Source organism: Rhinolophus sinicus, chromosome 16 (genome assembly GCF_057876585.1).
Source record: "Rhinolophus sinicus isolate RSI-liver-muscle chromosome 16, RSI-T2T, whole genome shotgun sequence".
In the NCBI taxonomy this organism is placed as follows: Eukaryota; Metazoa; Chordata; class Mammalia; order Chiroptera; family Rhinolophidae; genus Rhinolophus; species Rhinolophus sinicus.
In genome coordinates, this window is record NC_142516.1 from 134,337,437 (window position 1) to 134,360,466 (window position 23,030).

The 23,030-nt window shown below is 41.6% G+C and overlaps 1 protein-coding gene across 1 annotated transcript in view; it reads right to left on the bottom strand.

Moving 5' to 3' along the window:
• Positions 1-507: 507 nt before the first annotated feature.
• SFRP1 (secreted frizzled related protein 1) overlaps positions 508-23,030 on the bottom strand; it is a 48,859-nt gene continuing 26,336 nt past the window's right edge. Inside the window, exon 3 of the mRNA XM_019742135.3 lies at positions 508-3,990. Coding sequence (XP_019597694.2) covers positions 3,668-3,990 — 323 coding nt within the window. The 3' untranslated portion in view covers positions 508-3,667. The remainder of the gene's footprint in view (positions 3,991-23,030) is intronic.

Below are 23,030 nucleotides of genomic sequence, written 5' to 3' on the forward strand. Positions count from 1 at the left end.
GGAACGCCTAGCCATCTCACATCTTAATTTCTCCATCTGTAAATTAAAGGGGTGGGCCTGGTCTTCTCTAAGTTCTCCTGTGGGTCTAAGATTCCAGATACCAGAGTGTTTACAAATTTTAGTTGGTAATTTTAACATTGACTTGGCTGGAGGAGAAATAGCATCTGAAACCAGGAAAAGAAACTCAGGCAGGATTGAAAAATACATTCTTGTAGAGCAAGTATTTAACCTTCTCTCTGATCTGAAACACACACAGCCAGGAGAAACAGTGCGGGAAGCTATTCATAGGAGCAGATGGGAAACGTGGGATGGGGGTGAGGGTAGCCTGGGGTGCCTCCAGGAGCGTCTCCAGCCCACACATTCACAGTTACCCTCTGAAAGCTATTACACAGAAATCAGAAAACATCACTGAAAAAAATCAAAAAGTGGGGGGGTGGGGGTATGTGTGCAGTGGAACAAGGTGAGTGGTGTATCACTGGGGGGAAAAAGTCACAACTCACATTATCATTGATTAATTGAGTGATTTTAGTCAAGTGAATATTGATACATGGCAGGAAAAGCATGAAAATAAAATGAACACATACGGGAATTACTATTAACATAAGTGATAACATCAAAACATCTGGTAAAATGCAGTTAAAAAAACACAAATGAAATGGAATGTAAAACATTTTCACAGTATTCAAAGCTTTTGTAAAAGATTTAGACTCTAAAAGGAGTGCTACATGAAGGAACTAGAGGAAACAGGAATTTCGTCTGTGTCCTATGTATCTGCTGGTGACAGGTCAGAATGGCCAGTCCATCATTCCATGGGAGCCACCTAAGGCGTGCTTCTAAAACAGACCTGAGCCCACTGCATCAACAGAGCAACTAGTTACCTGGAGTCTGGTGAGAAGCACAGATCTGAGGTTTGGGAAAAGGTGTTTCTACACTTTACAGATGCAGTTGGAGCTCTGATTGGATTCTGCGTTGGGGAGACCTTGGTGCTAATTCAGTGGCATCAAGAGCCAACTGTGGACATTCTTAAAGGTAAATGTTCTTGGAATCCTCACTTTGCTTGCTCTCTTCTAAGATAACTACTAATACTTTTCAAAGACTGAGCTGAGTTCTGCCAGTGACCTCAGATTCTACCCAGAATGTTTTTTTAAACCTTTACAAACATGACCTTTGCACTAGCAATAATTACCAAATCACATACAGACCTCCTCTTTTGGAAACCAATGACCATGCCAATGAGTCTGCACATTGGTTTGGTTATATCCTTTGTTGAGAAATACAAAGGTTTGTGATAAAAATGCAGCTTTGGGTCCATAACCTCCCTGAAATTGCTGATGTGTTGCAAAGTTGGTGGATCTCTCAAATCCACAGTAAAACTCAAAGTCTGTGGTTGGGGTGAAACATGCAGCTACAATTCACATTTCCAATTTGTTTTGAACTCTTTCTGAAAATGTCCCTTCTACCTGAGAATTCCCAGTTAGAGTTGCACAGCATGACCACCTATTCTCCCATAATCTTTCTGCAGTAACTGCTAATACCCCACATAAACCCCGCTCCCAAGGCCACTGCCTTGGACAGAGGGCCCTGTTACATGATGCGCTCTGTCAAAACGAGGAGATACATCAGATACATATGATCACTGAACTTTTCAGTTAATCAACAAAAACTAAGACCCAGATCCATGCACTCATGAAATTGCTCGGAATTTTAGTTGATAATAGGAACGTAGAATATTTCTAATTAACTAATATATATACACATTTTTAAAAAATCCAAAATTACAGGTAAATCACTTAAGGTCCCCAACGCTTTATGATTAAAGGTCAGAGAGAACCAAAAAAAAAAAAAAAAGGTAAATGATGGGATCACTAATTGTGAAAGGTTAATTACATCAGGATAACCCTCAGGTAGGTAACAAAGTTGGCAGGCTGATTTTCAGACTAGAGTCTTGAGAAGTTAACAGAATCTTCCACTGTTTCTGTGCCAAGCCAAAACCATGGGGATAACACTGCCCAGCCTCAATGCAACAACCAGACTGGGTACAGCCATTCGCCCAGAGGTATAATCACTAAAGTCCTAGAGGTGTTACCGAAAATTAAGAATCAGGCTGCGGGGAAGAAATTAACATTGATTGTTTAGAATTACTTCCTACACACTGAACAAGAGGAATAAAGTTGCTTAAGTGAACAGGTTTATATACATCACTTATTAAACACAAGGGTTTTGAGAAATACCTTAGGGCACTCAGGAAAAACTGCAGAGATGTGTTGCGTTTGGAACTCTCTCCTTGAATGGGAATACTGTGGCTTTTCCTCTGCAGAAATATATATATATATATATATAATGCAGGAGGACAAGGGAGGCTGGCTGTTCTTAATTTCTTTGCTCTACAGCCAATCAAGTTTAAAGGAATCAATTTCTTCACAGGAAAGAAAAGAATGGGAAGCACGGCGAGCTCTGGTTGGTTAGCATTGTTTTGGGCCCAAAGCATGGCTATGCTACCAGGCCAATCCAGCTTCCACCCAAAATGCCTAGTAACAGCACTGCTCTGCTAGAAAGTAGCCTCCAATGCACCAAGAGACCCTGCTCTTAGGATGCCTTTCAAATGTTCACTGCAGACTTTTTTTTAAACAAACTTTGAAAAGTCAGTGGGCTTTTTATTGTTCTTTTTTAAAAATGTGAAACAAACAAACCAATGAAACTAGAATACTAAGCTCTTCACTCAATTAGTTCACCCTGACTAGCAATATGCTGGACTGATCTAAATGTTTTTTTCTTTTTTTCTTCTTTAACTATGCTTTTTGAAAACCACTAACCATTGCCTTCTAAGTCTGAAAATCATCATCTCTCTTAGGCCATGGGTCTGGTACCATGGTGTTTCCTTTTCCTCACACAAAGGCGGGCACGTGCCACCCTCCACATTGTCTGGAGGTTAGATCATGCACTGGGGCTGATGTTAACTGCCACTCACATGGCATCTGAGACTGGCTGATTCATAGCAAAAGACAATCACATGGAAAGGCCGAGCAGGCATGACCTCCCTTTGTTTTCACTACTACATACTGTTCTTGTGCTTTCCTCCCTGCACCTATTACTTTCTGGAACTGAGCTTAAGTTTTAAGTATGGTGTGTGTGTGTTTCTGTCTAAAGCCGACAGAAAGAGAAATTACTCTGCAACTGAAAGCAATGTGTCTTACCAACAGTTACAATTTTCTAGTTCCAAAGGCACAGATAGAGCCACAAGCAATTTGTGATGACACAAAGAAAATTGCAGAACTTAGTTTTTGCTGCTGTCTCTTAGTTTTGCCTAACCCCCTTTTATTACTGGCAAAATCGTCTTCTGTAGTGATTGTGTCTCTGGGTGACTGTGTCACTGGTTGAAATGGTTTTTCACCTCCTTTTATTTATTGCCATGGTGTTCCACATTGCAGATCTTAGAAGGCTTCCTAATCTAAATGGTTTTCCTTACCTGGTGTGTGGCTTTAAATATTGGCTATACTGGGGTCTGGAGCACGGCTAGGGAGGGGAAGAGTGGGGATGCTGCAAGAGGAAAGCCAACTGGATTACAATGTCTTCTACCCACAGAAGGAGCAGTGAGTTCCAGGGTTGTCTGCTCAGCCCCCACCCCTCACCCCAACCCATGCTCCCTCCCCAACCCACCCGGTGAGATTCACTTAAAGACCGACTGGAAAGTGGGACATTCGTGATTTTTCATTCTCTTCATGAAGTTTTTGAATTCCTTGTTTTTCTTGTCCCACTTGTGGATGGCCGTCAGCAAGTATTGGCTCTTCACTTTCCGGCCCATGATGAGAAAATGGTGGCTGAGGTTGTCCAGCTGGTGGCAGGGACAGTCAGCCCCGTTTTTCAGGTACAGGACAAGCTTCTTCAGTTCCTTCTTCTTGATGGGCCCCAACTTCAGGGGCTTCTTCTTCTTGGGGACAATCTTTTTGTCACCATTTTCTTTTTTCACTTCTTTTATTTTCATCCTGAGTGCTAGAGATGGTGAGGGCAGGGAAGGGAAAAGGAAAGAAGGGGGGAGAGAAAGCATTTTAGAACACAGCTTTTCATCTAAAACAATAACCTACACTTATGGTCGAGAGGTGGGTGAAATGAAAGGCAAAGAGCAAGCAAAAGAAGAGGGCAGTTTTAGAAATAAGAACCAAGATCTCCATTACCTTTACGTACGGATGCTGCCCCTAGATTTGTGCCTAACTGTATTTCAATAGTTGCCACAGGGCACCATAAGAGTCTCAAACACATTTGCAAAACCAAATCGTAGCTTTCTTTTTTAACTCAGCGACTCAGAATATAATACAATGCACTAAGAGAAGAAGGGGATCACAAAGTCCAATATAATCCATACAATCTAACGCTACAGAGCTCTGCATTCAAAGAAAAACTTAGCCTGCGTATTTTTTTAAAGAGAAAGTTATTGGTTTAGTTTTTTAACATCCAAAGGTCCTAAAATTCCTTGAAAGTTGTGTTCTATAAACAAGACAGACAGAATTTATGTGTGTACATCCAGCAAGGAAAAGTTACTGGATGCTTCAAATTGTCATGCTCAGATACATTAAATGTCAATGTCCAACTTCAGCATTTGAAGAAATTAGAACCCCCACCAGCGTGCCTCTAAGGAGTTTTCACAGCAGGTACTGCTAACATTCTGTTAGCCCCTAATCAGCCTCTAGTGGGTGCCACAAATATTCTATCCACTGAGTAGACCCACACAGAACCACACTCTACTTTGAATTCCTGGTAGATCAGAGCAAGTCCTGGTGACGTCCTAATAGATAAATTCAGGTGGTGATCTCTCCTACAATCTAATATGGTGCATGGGCTTCTGTTCTCAGCACATTCCCAAGCCAGCATGTCCATCATCTCTGCCTTCTCTTTTCTATGTCTCTATAGACCCTGAGTAAACATTGTTTTCATGTTAATGTGTGGACCAGATACTTTAGTGACTGCTATACAGGGGCCAATGATGAAGGTAAATCAGTGTGGAGTCATTCTATAAATTGTAAATGCATTAACACATGGCATCGTTGTTACAAACAACCCCCCTCTAAACCAGCCAGCCCTAGATATTTCCAAAGATGTTGGAAATAATTTTCTAGACGCTAGTCACCAGATAATTTGTCCATCCTCTGAATTCTTCTGAATTCTAAATAACTAAGCCTCCTCTTTTTAACAACTCAAAACTTCCACCCACACTCCATGAGGAAAGGCTTTAATCTGAACTCAATAACAATAGCTAACAATTATGAAAGCATACGGCATGACAGGAAGTGTACTGAGTATTTTCTATGCATTTCCTCAATTAAACCTAACAACTCCATGAGGATGGTACAATTATTTTCCCCATCTAACAGATGAGAAAACTGAGGCATAGAGGGTTAAGTTTCCTTGCCCAAAGTCACTAATCCTAAATTGAAACACATGTCTGAAATGTACACTTTTAATCACTGTGCTGTCCATGCTGATTCTATGGTTGCAAAATTCTTTATAATGAACCCCAAATTTAGAGTACAGATTAAATGGACCAAGATATAAATAAGGGGGAGTTCAGACTCTTCCCAGTTTCACCCACATTTCAAAATGACTTTACTTATGAAATGGTAAAAGAGTTCCTCCTGGTTGAAAAAGACTATTCTGGCAAAGGAAAAACTGCATTTGTAAAGGCTTTAGTATTTAATATTTAGTTGATTAGAAAACACACCCTTGCTTAACCCAAGAATAGGGAAGAGGGGATAAAAATCCTAGGAACAAATCTTTAATGAATGAGTCAAAGTCAGTAAACTAAACATGCTCCCACTGCTTTTTTTTCTTACAGAAAGAGCTCCAGACCTTGCAGCCCATTTAACCCTATATAATACTGTAAGGCCCAGCACTCCCAAGGGTGGCAGAAGGTTCAGGGCCCTGAGTAGCAGAATGCTCTTGCTGAGGATTAGTGTTGACCTTGCAAGCTTGTCCAGTTTCCCAGCACACAAGGAGTGAGCAGAGCACAGCTCCCCCACGAGTTCCTTTCTTTAACTCTCCCCCCAGCCCGAACCAGCTATTGCCCAGTACTCCTGATTATGCTCGACTCCCACCCCCAATGTGGACAGAGCAGAGTGGGACCAGCAGGGGGGAGTGCAGAATAGAAAGCAGCAGAAAGCACCCCTCCAGGACCTCACCCCAGACATGCCCAAACAGGCCCACACCTGGTTTAGCTTCCCTTATTGGTTTACAAACCTTGTACCTGGGGTTCACTCAAGAAAAGATTTCAACTGTTCCAGTCTGTGGCTTGCCCAATGAAAAAAGTTCTCAGTGGGGTTGAGTGAGGGACCAGCAGAGGAAACTCACTGGCCAGGCCCAGGCAAAGTCAAGTCTCCATCTCTGCCTCCCCTCTGCCAAAGAGAGCAAATGGGACTGGGAGAAACCACAAAGAAGGGCAGCAAAGAGTCCTGCAGGGAGGCAAAGCAGTCAGAACAATTCTACTCCTTTCACAGACCCTCTGAGAAGTGGCCCCACATGTTGGATGAGTCCCAAACTACTTCCCAAAGTATAAGTCTGGGAACCAAGTGTTGCCAGTGATTGATTATATCACCAGGTGAGGCGAATGAATGCCTGCCCCAGCTAACAATGTGGGCCGCATCTTTTCTGCAGAAATGTGAGCCATCATTTTTTGAGTACCCACCGCGTGTCAGGCTGTCTATGAGCACAGGATCGGTGCTGTAGGTGTGGCTCCTGATTTCATGCTCAACAGCAACCATATGAAGAATCACCATCATTTTTTATTACAACCAAGGGGAAGGACTCAGGTTAAGTAATGATAACATGAGGTCACCATTGTAAGACATAGAATCAAGACTAGAACACACACCTAACCCCAAAGACCACACTCTTTCCTACTATAACATGACTGGGTTTAAAATGATATTGCTTCAGTGGAAATTATTTCGCTTTTTTTATTGTGTTACTTATAATCACAACTCAAATCAAAAGTTAATGGTCCTTTGCCATGACCGTGTAAAGGAACTTAGTTTACATAAGTGGGGGGACAGCAAGGAGAGAGAGGAAATCAAATGATGGAAATGTGTTCTGCATTAGACTCTTTATTTCTTGCCATTTGGCTCACTTTCTTTTCTGAGGTGGGGAAAGTAGGGAAGGAGGAGGCACATATGGCCAGAAATTACTAACATCTTTCCCTCTTCCAAGGGTTTATTTTAGGGATGCAGATTACCCGCGTTTGGCTAGGCGATTAGCCATCCAAGGTTGATTTCCCTGCGCCTGTAGATACGTGGGCAACCCCCCACCATGCTTCCTCCACAGGCGGCTGGGGTGGGTGCTGGCCCCAGAGTCGCCTGGGACTAATCACCACTTCTCCCCCCTCCAGCCTCCCCCTACACTAACAGTGCCTGGACCCCAGGGATTTCTACCCTGGACTGTGTTCAGTCTGCAACGCACACAGTGGTTGTGGCAGGGAGAAGAAGCCCCAAACAGCAGCTGGGGCAGCTGCTAGTGCTATGGATACAATCCTGGGTCCTGATTTCTAACTGTGTGACCACAAAATCTGGTTTTGAGCTGCCAGAGGGTCAGTGTTCCATCGAAAGTGCAAAGTGCAGTCTGCAGGCCTAAACCACGCTGGGCAGGGCTGGGGAGCCAGCAAAGCTCACCTCCAATAATCCCACCCTGTGCTCATTCTTCTCTTCCCTAATCACAAGTTACCATGGGAGGAGAATGCTATGGCCTCGGGCCCTTGATCTCAGCTACCGGAATAGCTAGACCCTAAACTAAAACAAAACAAAACAATAAACAAACAAAATACTTCTTTGGATTTTTTTGTTTGTTTTGTGGGTTTGTTTTGTTTTGTTTTTAGCAACAACTTATCCTCCAAGAGTAGAATATTACTCTCAACTCTCACCTTACTGGTCAGAGACCTAGAAACTTAGGAGCTGGGCCGTCTAGGTCTCGCTCAGCGATCTTAAATAATGCCTTATATTCAGGTAGAAACTTAAAGTTTCATTCCACTTAAAGTCATCTAAGCCATATTTTTTGCTCACAAATTATACTCCTTGGTAGCCTCCCCATGATGTTTGGCCATATTTCTAAAGCTAAAATGAGAACAGGTAACTCATTATACTTGTCCCAAACCAACACTCTTAAAAACCATCTCTTTCTCCTGACCTGCTTATTCGAATGGTGCCACCATTCTTCCAATGACCTAGACAGGGTGCTTAGAAGTAGCTTGTATTAGATGTACTTTAGCCAAGGGCCAGTCATTTATACAACCAACAACGTGGAATTGCTAAAGGAATGTAAGAAGGATCTGGTGGGAAAGGCGGGAATGGGGCTAAGTTAGTAATCAGATTTGTGACCCATCTGATTACAGATAATGAGCGCAGTTAAGAGTAAAGTACAGAGGAGAGAAGAAATGAGAGACCCAAGAGAGCACTGGGGTAAGAGGAAGAAGAGTTATTACAAAAGTCATCAGAGTCACAGATGGAAAAGCCAAGCAGCCCAGTGTCTCAGAAAGCATAGTAGGAAGGTGTTTCAAATGGAGAAAATGCTCCTCAATCTCAAATGCTGCAAAGTTTAAGAATGAATGTGGGACTAGATCACTCAACTTGGCAATTAGGGGTTCTCTAAGGACCCCCTGGGAGGCCAGGACCCAAAGGGGCAAAGGTGAATTCCAGAGAGCTACAAATTAATGGGAAGTGAACCTAAATATTAAGACCTAAAACAATAAACTACATAGAAGAAAACATAGGTACTACACGTATGGACCTTGGGTTCAAAGAGCATTTTATGAATTTGACCTCAAAGGCAAGGGAAGTAAAAGCTAATAAATGAATGAGAATATATCAAACTAAAAAGCCTCTGAACAGCAAAAGAAACCATCGACAAAATAAAGAAGCAACCAGCTGAATGGGAGAAGATATTGGCAAACATTGCCTCTAATAAGGGGCTAATATCCAAAATATATAAGGGACTCATGTAACTCAACAACAACAACAAAAAACCAATCCAATTAAAAAGTGAGCAGAGGACATGAACAGACATTTCTCCAAAGTAGATACACAGATGGACAATAGACATATGAAAAAATGTTCAACATCACTAATCGTTAGAGAAATGCAAATAAAAACCACAATGAGATTCCACTTCACACCTGTTAGAATGGCTATCAACAACAAGACAAATAGTAACAAGTGTTGGAGAGGCTGTGGAGAAAAAGGAACCCTCATACATTGTTGGTGGAATGTAGATTGGTGCTCCTGCTTTAGAAGGCAGTGTGGAGGTTCCTCAAAAAAATGAAGAATAGATGATATCACAAAAATGGCAGTGTGAGGTGAGCCTCTTGAAATCTCCACTAGAATTTACAGCAAATTGAACAACTATAACTCCACAAAGGACTCCTTGCATAGCAGACAGGCAAGACGAAGAGGCACACTACTGAATATACCTAAAGGTGGGAAAATTGCGCGAGCAGGGGAGGAGGGAAGGGAGAAGTGTGGAGATGGAGCTGCACGGGTGCAGGACGCAGACCTAGCTCAGTGCTCCAAGCTTGCTGCATCCCGAAACTACCGCAGCTGCAGGAGAGGGAAGAACTCAGACTGCTAGGGCTCCACTTATGGCCCACAGAGCTGAGGGGACAGCATATAACACGGCTGAACCCAACGCTCACGGCAGAGACCTCGGAGAAAAGACTGAGGGAAAAAGGCTGAAAACGGTGGTTTAAGCCCTCACTGCCGAGCAGAGAATGGAAGCCTTAGGCACTGAGACTAGCTGCCCCCTCCTACCCTCCCAGAGCTCGCCCCGCCCCCACCTGCCCAGTGTTAGAAGCAGAACAGTAGCAGTGTCAGATCAAAAGAACAGAATATTTGCAGTTATGAGAACTGTGGTCCACAAACACGGACTCACAGTCCAACTAGTTCTGGCAAAGGGGAGGGAGCTGTGGAAGCAGGACCGGCTGTGGTGGTGGTCATCACCATTGCTCTGGGCCACCTCCCACAACCCACCCCGTCCCTGTCCCCACTTATCTGGGCAGATCCCTGCAGTAGTAAACAGAACTGCTGAAACACACGGGCTCTGAATCTGGTGCAGGAAGAGCTTTGGAATGTCAAAAGCTCTCTACATTTTCTCACGGAGGCGGGCGGCCCAATGACCCAGGTGAACTGTTCACAGAGGAGAAGCCTGCCTTCTAGGGAATCCCCCCATTGTGTGAGAAGCCAGAATAGTGCAGAGAAAATATAACACTACAGTGTGAGAGAGAATAAAAGGCTGCAGTCAGAGAGAAAATAAAACATTCGACGAATACCTACTGGAAAACAAAAAGAAGACCTCTTTCTATCAACCTGTTGCAGAACCCACTCCTGTAGATGTCTAGGAAGAGAAATAATAAATCATTAATTGCCATGAATAACCAAGGTAACAAGACAGCTCAGGAAGAAAGTGAAAAGTCTCCAGAAAAGGAACTTAAAGACATGGAAATATGTGACTTAAATGACAGAGAATTCAAGGTTGCAGTTCTTAAAAAAACTCAACGAGATGCAAGAAAACACAGACAGGCAGCTTAATGTACTCAGAAACACAATCAAAGAACAAAATTAACATTTTGCCAAAGAGATTGAAATTTTAAAAAAGAACCAAATAGAATTTCTCTGGAGATTAAGAACTCAATAAAAGAAATGAAGAATGAAATAACCAGCTTAGGTAATAGAGTTGACCAGATGGAGGAAAGAATCAGTGACATCAAAGATAGAAATCTGGAAATGACACGGATGGAAGAAGAAAGAGACTTGAGAAATAAAAGAAATGAAAGAACTCTACAAGAACTTTCTGATTCCATCAGAAAGAGCAATATAAGAATAATGGGCATACCCGAAGGAGAAGAAAGAGAGAAGGGAACAGAGAGTATATTCAAACAAATAGAGGGAACATAGAGTATATTCAAACAAATAGTCGATGAGAACTTCCCAAACTTGTGGAAAAACCAGATCCTCAAATCCAAGAAGGAAATAGAACACTTAATTACCTCAACACCAACAGCCCTTCTCCAAGGCACACTGTATTGAAGCTGTCAAAAATTAATGACAAAGCAAGAATCCTCAAGCCAGCCAGGGAAAACAAAACAGAAACCTACAAAGGAAAGCCCATTAGATTATCATCAGATTTTTCAGCAGAAACTCTACAAGCCAGGAAGGAGTGGAATCAAATGTTCAAACTATTGAAAGAGATAAATTATGAGGCAAGAATAATATATCCAGCAAAGATATCCTTTAGATATGAAGGAGGAATAAAGACTTTTCCAGATATACAGAAGCTGGGGAAATTTTATAACACACGACCTGCACTTCAAGAAATACTGAAGGAGGTGATTTGAACAGCATAAATAGGGATAATTTGTGACAACCACAACATAAAAGAGGGGAGAGTAAAGGCCTAAACCGGAATATGGGAATGGAGAAAGTAAGCATGCTGAAGAAAATGGAATACTCTAAATATCAAAGTTTCTTTTACATAAACTTAATGGTAATAACTCAAAAAAAAATCCAGAACTAAAATATATAATGCAATAACAGAAGAAACAGTGAAAAATCACAGAATACCATCATACAGAAATAATAGACAACAACAAAAAGGCAAAAAAAAACAATGAAGATACAGTCTTAACAGAAATCCAAGATAGAATGATAGGAAATCCTCACATATCAATAATTACCCTAAATGTAAATGGACTGAACTCACCAATAAAAAGGCACAGAGTTGAAGATTGGATAAAAAAAACTAAACGCAACAATATGCTGCCTCCAAGAGACACATCTCAGCTACAAGGACAAACATAGACTCAAAGTGAAAGGGTGGAAATTGACACTCCAAGCAAATGGTACCCAGAGAAAATCAGGTGTAGCCATACTGATATCAGATGAAACAGACTACAGGATAAAACAGGTAACAAGGGACAAAGATGGACATTTCATAATGATAAAAGGGACTATACAACAAGGAGACATAACAGTCATCAATATTTATGCCCCCAATCAGGGAGCACCGAAATATACCAAGCAACTACTAACAGAACTAAAGGGAGAAATTGACTAAAACACATAATAGAGGACCTAAATACATCATTGACAGCTATGGATAGATCATCCAAACAGAAAATAAATAAATAAATAGCAGCCCTAAAAAACACATTAGATGAAATGGACATAATTGACATTTATAGAGCACTTCATCCTAGAACATCAGACTATACATTTTTTTCTAGTGTACATGGAGCATTCTCAATGATAGACCATACATTGGGAGATAAAACTAGCCTCGGTAAATTTAGGAAGATTGAAATCATACGAAGCATATTCTCTAATCACAAGGCTTTGAAATTGGATAACATATCAACTGCAAAAAGAAAGCAGGAAAAACCACAAATATGTGGAGACTAAACAACATACTTTTAAAGAACGACCAGGTCAAAGAAGAAATAAGAGGAGAAATCAAAAGATACATAAAAACAAATGGGAATGAAAATACATCCTACCAAAATTTTGGGGATGCAGTGAAAGCAGTTTTAAGAGGGAAATTTATATCATTACAGGTCTATCTCAAGAAACAAGAAATATCCCAGATAAATAACCTCAAATTACACCTTAAAGAACTAGAAAAAGAAGAACAAATGAAACCCAAGGTCAGCAGAAGAAAGGAAATAATAAAAATCAGAGCAAACTAAATGAAATAAAGAACAAAAAGACAACAGAAAAAATTAATGTGACAAAGAGCTGGTTCTTTGAAAAGATTAATAAAATTGACAAACCCATGGCTAGACTCATGAAGCTAAAAAGAGAAAAGACACTAATAAACAAAATCAGAAAAGAAAGAGGGGAAGTTATCACGGATCCACAGATATACAAAGGATCATCCAAGAATACTATGAAGGACTATATGCCACCAAATTCAATAACCTAGAAGAAATGGACAAGTTCTTAGAAACATATAGCCTTCCAAGGCTGAATCACGAAGAATTGGAAAATCTAAATAGACCAATCACCAGTAAGGAAATTAAATCAGTCATCTGAAACCTTCCCCAAAGCAAAAGTCCAGGAACAGATGGCTTCACTAGTGAATTCTACCAAACCTTCAAAGAGGATCTAATACCTGTCCTACTCAAACTCTTCCAAAAAACTGAAGAAGAGACAATACTCCCTAACTCATTTTATGAGGCCAACATTACCCTGATACCGAAACCTGGTAAAGATAACAAAAGAAAAGAAAACTACAGACCAATATCTCTGATGAACACAGATGCAAAAATCCTAAACAAAAGACTAGAAATCGAATACATTAAAAAGATTACTCATCACGACCAAGTGGGGTTCATCCCCGGGCACAAGGATGGTTCAACATCTGCAAAGCCCTCAATGTGATACATCACATAAACAAAATAAAGGACAAAAATCATATGATTATATCAATTGATGCAGAAAAAGCGTTTGACAAGCTACAGTATCCATTTATGATTAAAACACGTAATAAAATAGGTATAAAAGGAAAATACCATAACATAATAAAGGCCATATATGACAAACCCTCAGCTAATAGCATAATTAATGGTGAAAAACTTAAGACCTTTGTTCTGCTACGTTCAGGAACATGACAGGGCTGTCCCCTATCACCTCTGCTTTTCAACATAGTGTAGGAAATCCTTGCCAGAGCAATCAGGTAAGAGAAAGAAATAAAAGGCATCCAAATTGGGAATGAAGAAGTTAAATGACACTCTTTGCAGATGACATGATGCTATATATAGAAAACGCTAAAGACTCCACCAAAAATCTATTAGAAACAGTAAACGAATACAGTAAAGTTGCTGGCTACAAAATCAACGTACAAAAGTCCATTGCATTCCTATATACTAACAATGAAATCTCAGAAAAAGAAATTAAAAGAAAATTCCTTTTGCAATTGCAACAAAAAGAATAAAATACCTAGGAATAAACTTAACCAAGGATGTGAAAGACCTATATGCTGAAAATTATTAGACATTTTTAAAAGAAATTGAAGAGCACACAAAGAAATGGAAAGACATTCCATGATCATAGACTGGAAGAATCAACATAGTTAAAATGGCCATATTACCCAAAGCAATATACAGATTCAATGCAATCCCCATCAAAATCCCAATGGCATTTTTCAAAAAAAAACAACAGAACAAAAAAATCATCAGATTTGTATGGAACCACAAAGACCCCGAATAGCCAAAGCAATCTTAAGAAAAAAGAACAATAATGGAGGTATCACACTCCCTGACTTTAGCTTGTACTACAGGGCAACAATAATCAAAACAGCATGGTACTGGCAGAAAAACAGACACACAGACCAATGGAATAGAATTGAGAACCCAGAAATAAACCCACAAAAATATGGACAATTTTTAACAAAGAAGCAAAAAACATACAATGGAGAAAAGACAGCCTCTTCAATAAATAGTGCTGGGAGAATTGGAAAGCCATGTGCAAAAGAATGCAACTAGACTCCTATCTGTCACCATGTACCAAAATTAATTCAAAATGGATCAAAGACCTAAGCATAAGACCTGAAATAATAAACTGCATAGAAGAAAACATAGCTATTAAGCTTATGGACCTTGGGTTCAAAGAGCATTTCATGAATTTGACTCCAAGGGCAAGGGAAGTAAAAGCTAAAATAAATGAATGGGACTATATCAAAACTAAAAGCTCTGTACACCAAAAGAAACCATCGACAAAATAAAGAGGCAACCAACTGAATGGGAGAAGATTTTTGCAAACAGTGTCTCTGATAAGGGGCTAATATCCAAAATATACAAGGAACACATACAACTCAACAACAAAAAACAAACAACCCAATTGAAAAATGGGCAGAGGACCTGAAGAGACATTTCTCCAAAGAGGGCATACAAAAGGCAAATAGACATACGAAAAAATGATCAACATCACTAATCATCAGAGAAATGCAAATCAAAACCACAATGAGATATCACCTCACCCCGGTTTGAATGTCTATCATCAAAAAGACAAATAGTAACAAGTGTTGGAGAGGCTGTGGAGAAAAAGGAACCCTCACACGCTGTTGGTGGGAATGCAGACTGGTACAGCCGCTATGGAAGGCAGTGTGGAGGTTCCTCAAAAAATTACGAATAGAATTACCATATGACCCAGCAATCCCTCTCCTGGGTATCTACCCAAAAAATCTGAAAACATTTATACATAAAGACACGTGTGCTCCAATGTTCATTGCAGCTTTATTTACAGTGGCCAAGACATTGGAAACAGCCAAAATGTCCTTAGATAAATGAATGGATAAAGAAGTTGTGGTATATATACACAATGGAATACTATTCAGCGGTAAGAAAAGATGAAATAGGACCATTAGTGACAACATGGATGGATCTTGAGATTATAATGCTAAGCAAAATAAGTCAGACAGGAAAAGTAGAGAACCATATGATTTCACGGATACGTGGTATATAAAATTGAAAACAACAAAAGAACAAGACAAACAAATGAAGGAACAAAAACTCATAGACATAGACAATAGTTTAGGGGTTATCAGAGGGTAAGGGGAAAGGGGGGCTGTAGAAGAGGGTAAACGGGGTCTAATATAAGGTAAGGGAAAGAGAACTGAGTCTGGGTGGTGAACACACAATGTAATATATAGATGATATATTACAGAATTGTACACCTGAAATCTTTGTAACTTTACTAACAATTGTCACCCCAATAAACTTTAATTTAAAAAAAATTAAGAATAGAATTACTATAGGAGCCAGCAATCCCTCTCCTGGCTGTATACCCCCAAAAATCTGAAAACATTTATCCGTAAAGATATATGTACTCTAATGTTCATGGCAGCTTAATTTACAGTGGTCAAGACATGGAAACAACCAAAGTGTCCTTCGATAGATGACTGGATAAAGGAGATGTGATATATATACACAGTGGAATACTACTCTGCCGTAAGAAAAGATGAAATAGTGCCATTTTCAATAACATGGATGGATCTTGAGATTATTATGCTAAGCAAAGTAAGTCAGACAGAAAAAGTTGAGAATAGTATGACCTCACTCATATGTGGGATATAAAACTAAAAGCAACAAAAGAACAAGACAAACAAAGAAACAAAAACTCATAGACACAGACAACAGTTTTGTGGTTACCAGAGGGTAAGGGGGGAGGGGGAGGATGGGAGAAGAGGGTAAAGGGAGTCAAATATGTGGTGATGGAAGGAGAACTGCCTCTGGGTAAGCACACATGTGATATATAGATGATGTATTACGGAACTGTACACTTGAAACCTATGTAATTTTACTAACCATTGTCACCCCAATAAATGTAATTTTTAAAAAAGTTTTTAAAGAAAGGTATGCCATACTGATAACCACAAAGCTCCTGGAATGTTTGTGAAGAATTACCACTGACCACTTCTAGCCAAACATAATCGATTGAACACACAAAATCATTTCCACTCCTTTCTAAAGTCAGTTTAAAATTATAGTTAAAAAAAGTTATAAACACATGCAGGAAAATGGTAAAGGAAACAAAAATATATCAACATTCGGTATAATAGAAAGCAAATGAATGGTGGAACCTGGCTTGACAGCGAGAAGAAAAGCTGAGACCCTGCTGCCAGGAAGAAACAAGTCAATCCACATGGCAGGACCCAGAAACGTTCATGAACTGGGGCCACTGGGTGCTTCCACATTGCATTGCAGAAGTTGTGTTAAATACAGAAATTGGTAAAAAGTCTGTACAAGGACATTGTTATCCACTTCTCTGTGCCATAAATCCAGGTGGCTGCCCCTCACCGATTCCAGCAGCAGCCAAGAGCTTTATTTTCTACAGAAGGTTTGAGCCAGACTGTGGGCTTGAGTACGCCAGACACACAGGAGGACAGGGTGGTAAGGCACGGCACTGACACCAAACGATTAAGTGGAAGTCTGCAGAGTAAACAGTGAGACCCTCAGGCCTTAGAGCACTACATTTATGTCCCCCAGTCAGGAGACTGAAGGGTTTCTATGCAAAGAAACTAGTAGCACAACAAAAAAAGACCTACAGTTCCCCACAACAAAACTCTAAAGTGAGAACCAACAAATCACAGGCCCTGCACACACACAGTTTAGGCCATACATACAGGAGAGCTTCCAAGTTTGTGCTTCACTCTTAAATTCAAATGGCCAGCCAAGCATCAGCAGGCATTTAAGAAAAGCTTCTAAATGTGAACAACAGAGACAAAAAACGTACAAAACAAACAGAAAAAAAATAATTTGGAGATAACAAAGACATAAAAAAAGCTTTTAAAAATATAATATTAGATAAGATATTGTATTCATTGAAAGCTATTGAAAGGAATGTTTAGAGCACAGAAAGAGTATTTGGAAATTTACAATACAAGAACAAAAGTAAGGAATGCAATACAAGTGCTTTAAGATAAGGCTGAAAGAATTTCCTGGAAAGCTGAACAAAATGACATAGAGATGGGAAATAGAAGATAAAACAGGGGATCAACCCAGGAGTTTCAAGATATGAATAAAAGGGATTATAGAAAGAGAGAATCAAGAAAACAAATAGGAGAAAATATCAGAAAAATAACACAAGAAAAGTTTCCAGAAATGAAGAACATGAGTTCTCAGAGTAAACAGTGCCAAGCTCAATGAATCATGACATTTAGAAATACCAGGGATAAAGAGGACTTTTAAAGTCCTCTAGAGAAAAAAAAAAAGAGTGTACATCTAATACAAAGGCTCAAGTACCAGAATGGCAGTGGATTGAGCAATAGCAACTCTAGAAGCTGGAAGATGATGGAACAATGCCTTTCAAACTCCCACATTAGATACTGAGCCTCACCATCAATCCGTGTGTGAGAGTAGGACAAAACATCTCCAGACATTCAATGGTTACAGAAAAATAATCTCCCACATATCTTTTCTTAAGCAACTACTCCATGAAGTACTCTACAAAAATGCTGAACAAGAAGACACAGGATTCAGAAAACCAAAGATCTAGTTTAAACTAAAAGCAAGGAAGTCTTAGAATGGTTTTTCCAGAACAATTGTGTGGCAGGCCTAAAGCTCAACCAGTCCAGACTGAAACAGGAGGAGAAAAGGCTCAGACAGATTACCTGCAGGAAAGTTTGGGGCTGAATTCATAATAGAAACATAGGAACTGAGAAAATAAAATGAGGCAATTACCAACTCAAGGAAAGACAAAATGTTGTACAATAAAGAAAATACAAATGCAGCATACTACATGGCTCAGCTGCAAATAATATTTACATAATTAGAATAAATTAAACATTGAATATTAATTCATCCAAAAATGTGATACAACTATACTGGAAAAAGTTGTGAGACGATGGGAGATGGTACAAAACAGATATATCCTGATCTTCAATAACAGCAAATAAATAATGTGTAAAAATTAAAATAAAGAAATCAAATTAAAACTATATTATTTATTTACTCCATTTTGCTAAATATCACAAGAAATATCTAAAATTATTACTTCTGGGTTGTGGGAGTTAGCAGTGGAAAAGCATGGGGCAGGAGAGGGCAGTTTTTTGTTAAAAGCCTTCTGCCTTCTTAAACTGCACTTATTTTGAAGCAAAAAATTAAATTTAAAAAAAACTTTTAGTCTAGTAAAGAACTTAAATGTATATAAAATATACATGAATCACAAAGTGTGAGATCATAAAAGAAATACAAATATTACATTTCCAGGGCCTCCACTGTCCCTTCAACTAGAGCAGCTTGGCATTAGTTAAGGCTTTTTTAATGGTTATATTTGAGTATTGCTGCTTTTTCTATTGTTTCTGGGGGGAAGGGGGTGGCCTACAGATCTAATCAATCCCCACCATTTTTGAGATTAAAAAAATCAATTAGGTTAGAATTTGGGTTATTTCCTTTGAACTGGAGAGGATGTTAAACCAAGTTCAACTGATGCTCAGAAGTAACTTGCCCAAGGTCATACAGCTGGAGGTTCCCAACCCTCTGCTGAGAACCTGTTCCCCTGCCTGTCTACCAGAGCTCACTGCTTTATTCCACAGTTTTTTCAAGCAGGAAAGCAAGAGGGAATGAATGGGGTCCTGGCAGATTCTGGGGACAACTGGACAAGCAGGGGGATACGTTTTCTCTAATGAAAACGCATCCCGCAGCAGATAAGAGCACCCACCCAGATTCCCAGAGGCTTGCTTTTTTTCTAAATTAACCTTCTCTTGCAAAAAGGGCTGAAGTTCCCAAATAGGGGGATAACACTGGCAAACTCTTTACAAATGTCTTGTCACTGGCCTCTTGGATCAGGAGAGGCCCATGGGTGGGCGCCCAGGCATCAGCCCAGTGGCTTCGGCTCACGCCCCTCATCCCACCACACCTCCCAATGAAAAAGACCTCGCGAAGCAATAAAGACAGAGAGGACCTGATTTTCTGCTTCCCACTCTATTTGCACAAATCTCTTGGGTGGGCTTCCCTGAGGCAGAAAGTACCATCCCCAAATCCAACTGTGCAAATGAGATTTGGTAACAGCGTTGGGTTAAGGGCTGGTCTGTGAGAAACTTGCAGCCTCCTTCCAACACTCAGCAGAGGGTCTGGGCACCATGGCGAGCTGGCTTTGAGACATTATGGCCAAATGAGTCCCCCTGACAAAGGCCCTGCAATGGCAGCTTAACAGCCCTCTCTGTTCCCAGCAGGAGCCAGTGTTTGGCATCATTAATTCATTTAGCAGAGAAAGGAGCTCAGCACTTGGTCATAAAAACTCATACTCTCTCCCCTGACCACAAACCACATGCTGCATACTTACATGAATTTACTGACTACAGGACATACGTTAATATGTTACAAAAAAAAAAAAAAAGGAAAGGGCGGGGGAGGGACCTCACTTACACTGACCACGCCTAGCAGTGAGCACAACAGACAAGTGTGGAAAGGAAGGAAGGACTGAAGGAATGGAGGGAGGGAGGGGGGAGGAAAGGAGGGAAAAAGAAAGGAAAGGAGGGACAAATCCACCCCCCACCAAAAAAAAAAAAAAAGTTTGAAAGCAGCTTTCCTTTTCTCTTAATTAAAAAAAAACAGCAGAGGTAGAAAATGCTCCCGAGTGACTTATTTGTGGCAAATTATTTATTTATTGTTCTGTTTTCTGGATCCCAGACATCTTGGGGGGGAGGCTGTCACGCAGGAGAGTGGAGTTTGCAACTTTACAGGCCCCTGTCCGAGACACTCACACACAGCACAGCAGCGCTGATGTCAGCCAGCCAGATCCCGCTGCCTAATTGCTTGATTTCATGGATGGTGTTAAGTCCCCACTGGCTTAAGCTAATGGTGCAAAATGAAAACCCCACTTTGACAGCAAAGAGCTGCCTGGTGTGGTTTTCTTTGGGAAGACGTGTGTGCATTGGCAGCCCCAACGGCAGGGGCACGGGCCTCCGAGTGAGACAAAGAAGAGCTTTGGCCCCTTCCTTCCCAGCAAGCACGATATCCCTCCTCCCCACCTCTCCAAGCAGGAGGCAGAGGAGAATAGTCAATCATTAGGATTGATTGAATCTTGGCTCCAAGTCCAGGCAAACCTGCCAAGGCAAACAGCTTTTCCTGCCATGGGGTCACTGGTTTTCCATTCCTCTCCATTCCACCCCTCAGTGTTCACCCAAATGGCAAGTTGAACAGTGGAATGGTCTCTTGGAAGGAAAAAGGTGGGGAGTAGGTTTCACAACCAGTGAATCGGAAAAACCATGAGCTATCCCTGGCTCTAAGAGGTGCTTAAGAGAGGGGTCCTCAAACTTTAGTGTCACCAGAATCACCTGGAGGACTTGTTAAAAATTCAGTTGCTGAGCCACCCCCAGAGTTCCTGATTCGGTAGCAATGGCATGGGGCCCACGACTTTGTAATTCTAACATGTGTCCAAGTGATATTGATGCTGCTGGCTTGGGGACCACACTTGAGAACCACTGGTTCAGAGTCTGAGGGTGGGATAGGATGGGCTTTTTCATGTTTCTCATTGATCCGTGGTGTAGTCTAAGGACTCTTCCTGGGATGGTGTTTAAACATCCTGGAGGCCCAGGATCGCCCTCCAAACTCACTGACGCTCAGGCTGAGGTCAGCAAGGTCAACATAGGCATGTCCAAGACCTTGGGGGAGCTGGTCTAGCACTGTTCGCAGAATCACTGAGGTCTACGGGCCCCTACGCATCAGCGGTGGATTCTCGCAAAGTCGGGAAAACAGAGGCTTTGATAGCAAGAGGCACACATTTCAGAAGAAAGGGCTCCTAAGCCCAGAGGCACCAGACTGCAGCATCTGTTCCAACAGCCATCACTGACTTTTTGTGCAAACTTGGGCAAAGTACTGTACTTCTCTGAGTCTCTGTACAGCCATTTGGACCAATTAATCTCAATGTCGATTCCAGTGCTGGCAGGCTTTCTAAATCTTCGTATCTCCTTTCTACGTCTTGAAATCCAATATAGAAACCCTAAGCATACAAGGGAAAGTATCCCCCATCTCAGGTGGAAACCGCTGGCCTGGGCTGCTCACCTCTCCTGGGGACCACGCCTAGAGTGAGCACAACGCACAAGAGTCTGGTTCTGGCCGTGAAGCTGTCTAAACTCAAAGACAGCCCCAAACAAGGGTCCGGCACACTTCGAGCACGGTGGAGTGTGTCAGATGCTGTCCCATGTGACAGACGGGGAAGAGGCCCAGGTGTGTCCTGACCCCTTGGCTGGGCCTGGGCCCTCGGCTGGGGTGTCCCTGAACAACGAGGAGTCCAGCGCCTCCGAGAACTGGCACTGGCACATCTCCACTCTTACCCTTTATTGTCCCCTTAGTTAATCTGGCCAACCTGCAGACGATCTTCTCCTGGAGCCTCCCCAGCCTGGTCCAGCCATACCCAAGGAGAAGGGCATTCTAGGTATAAAAGGATTCGGAGAGGGACGCACCTCTGTGTCATCATGGACTTCTTCTCTAAAGTACTGAGCTAACAAAGTGCAAAGAAGCAGCCTGTGTCCCAAATCCTTCATTCTAACCATCACAGGATTCACTCTGAAGCAGAAACAGAAGTCCCATCTCTAGACCTGAGCCCACGCCCCCGCTGATATGACGGTTCTTAGTGACTCACTTGTTCATCCACCAGACTTGATGTGGACCTCCTCTGGGCCTGGGGCTGTTCACATTTCTGACCCTACATACCTGTCCAAGTTTCTGTTTCTTGTTTCCCCCAGTCTTTCTAGGCTTTGTGTTAACAGCAGGGAGGCTCAGAAGACCCAGTCCTCCTGACAGCCTGCCTTACTCTGTTCCTTGGCAGGCACGGGGGCCCAGCACCGGGGGCCACATTGTATGCCTTCCCTCTCCAGCAGATGAGGCAGTGTCCCGGCTTCACTACAAAGTCCCAGGAAGGGGCGACAAAGCATGTATGGCATTCCTCTCCTACCTGGCCAACCCCCACTGGAAATAGACATATATCTGGTTGGATTACAATGTACACCAAACACGATGGAGACGAATGCTGGTCTCCTGAAGGTGACATTTGTTTTGGCCTGAGGTAGGTTTGGTGGAAGCCAAAAACCTAAAACGTGACTGCGAGTCAGCACCCAGTGCTAGCTCAAAGCTGGCCTCCCCTCGACTTCCTACGGTTTACACTCTCTGCCGAGCTCAGCTGGCACACACTCAGGGTGGCCAGCTGGTAGCGACATCGAGCCGGATGTCCTGACTCCTACTTCTAGGTTCTCTGACTTCCACTGCCTTTTCTTTCTCTCCGCCCATTTGGAGTCTCACACACAAGAAATGGGGCAGAGGTTCTGAGAGCCTAAGGACAGAGGTGATGCAAGGGAAATAAAGGCTATGGGAACGCATACACACACACAAACTCCCGCTCTGTGGTCCCTCTGTGTTTGCAGGAAAGCCACTTATTAAAAAGAGACAGAAACAAAAATAAATGAACAAACAAACTCACCCATGGCTGTGGAGGCCGAGTTGGTCCAGAGGAGGGACAAACAATCCCCAAGCCCAGAGGAGATCCACATCAAGTCTGGTGGATGAACAA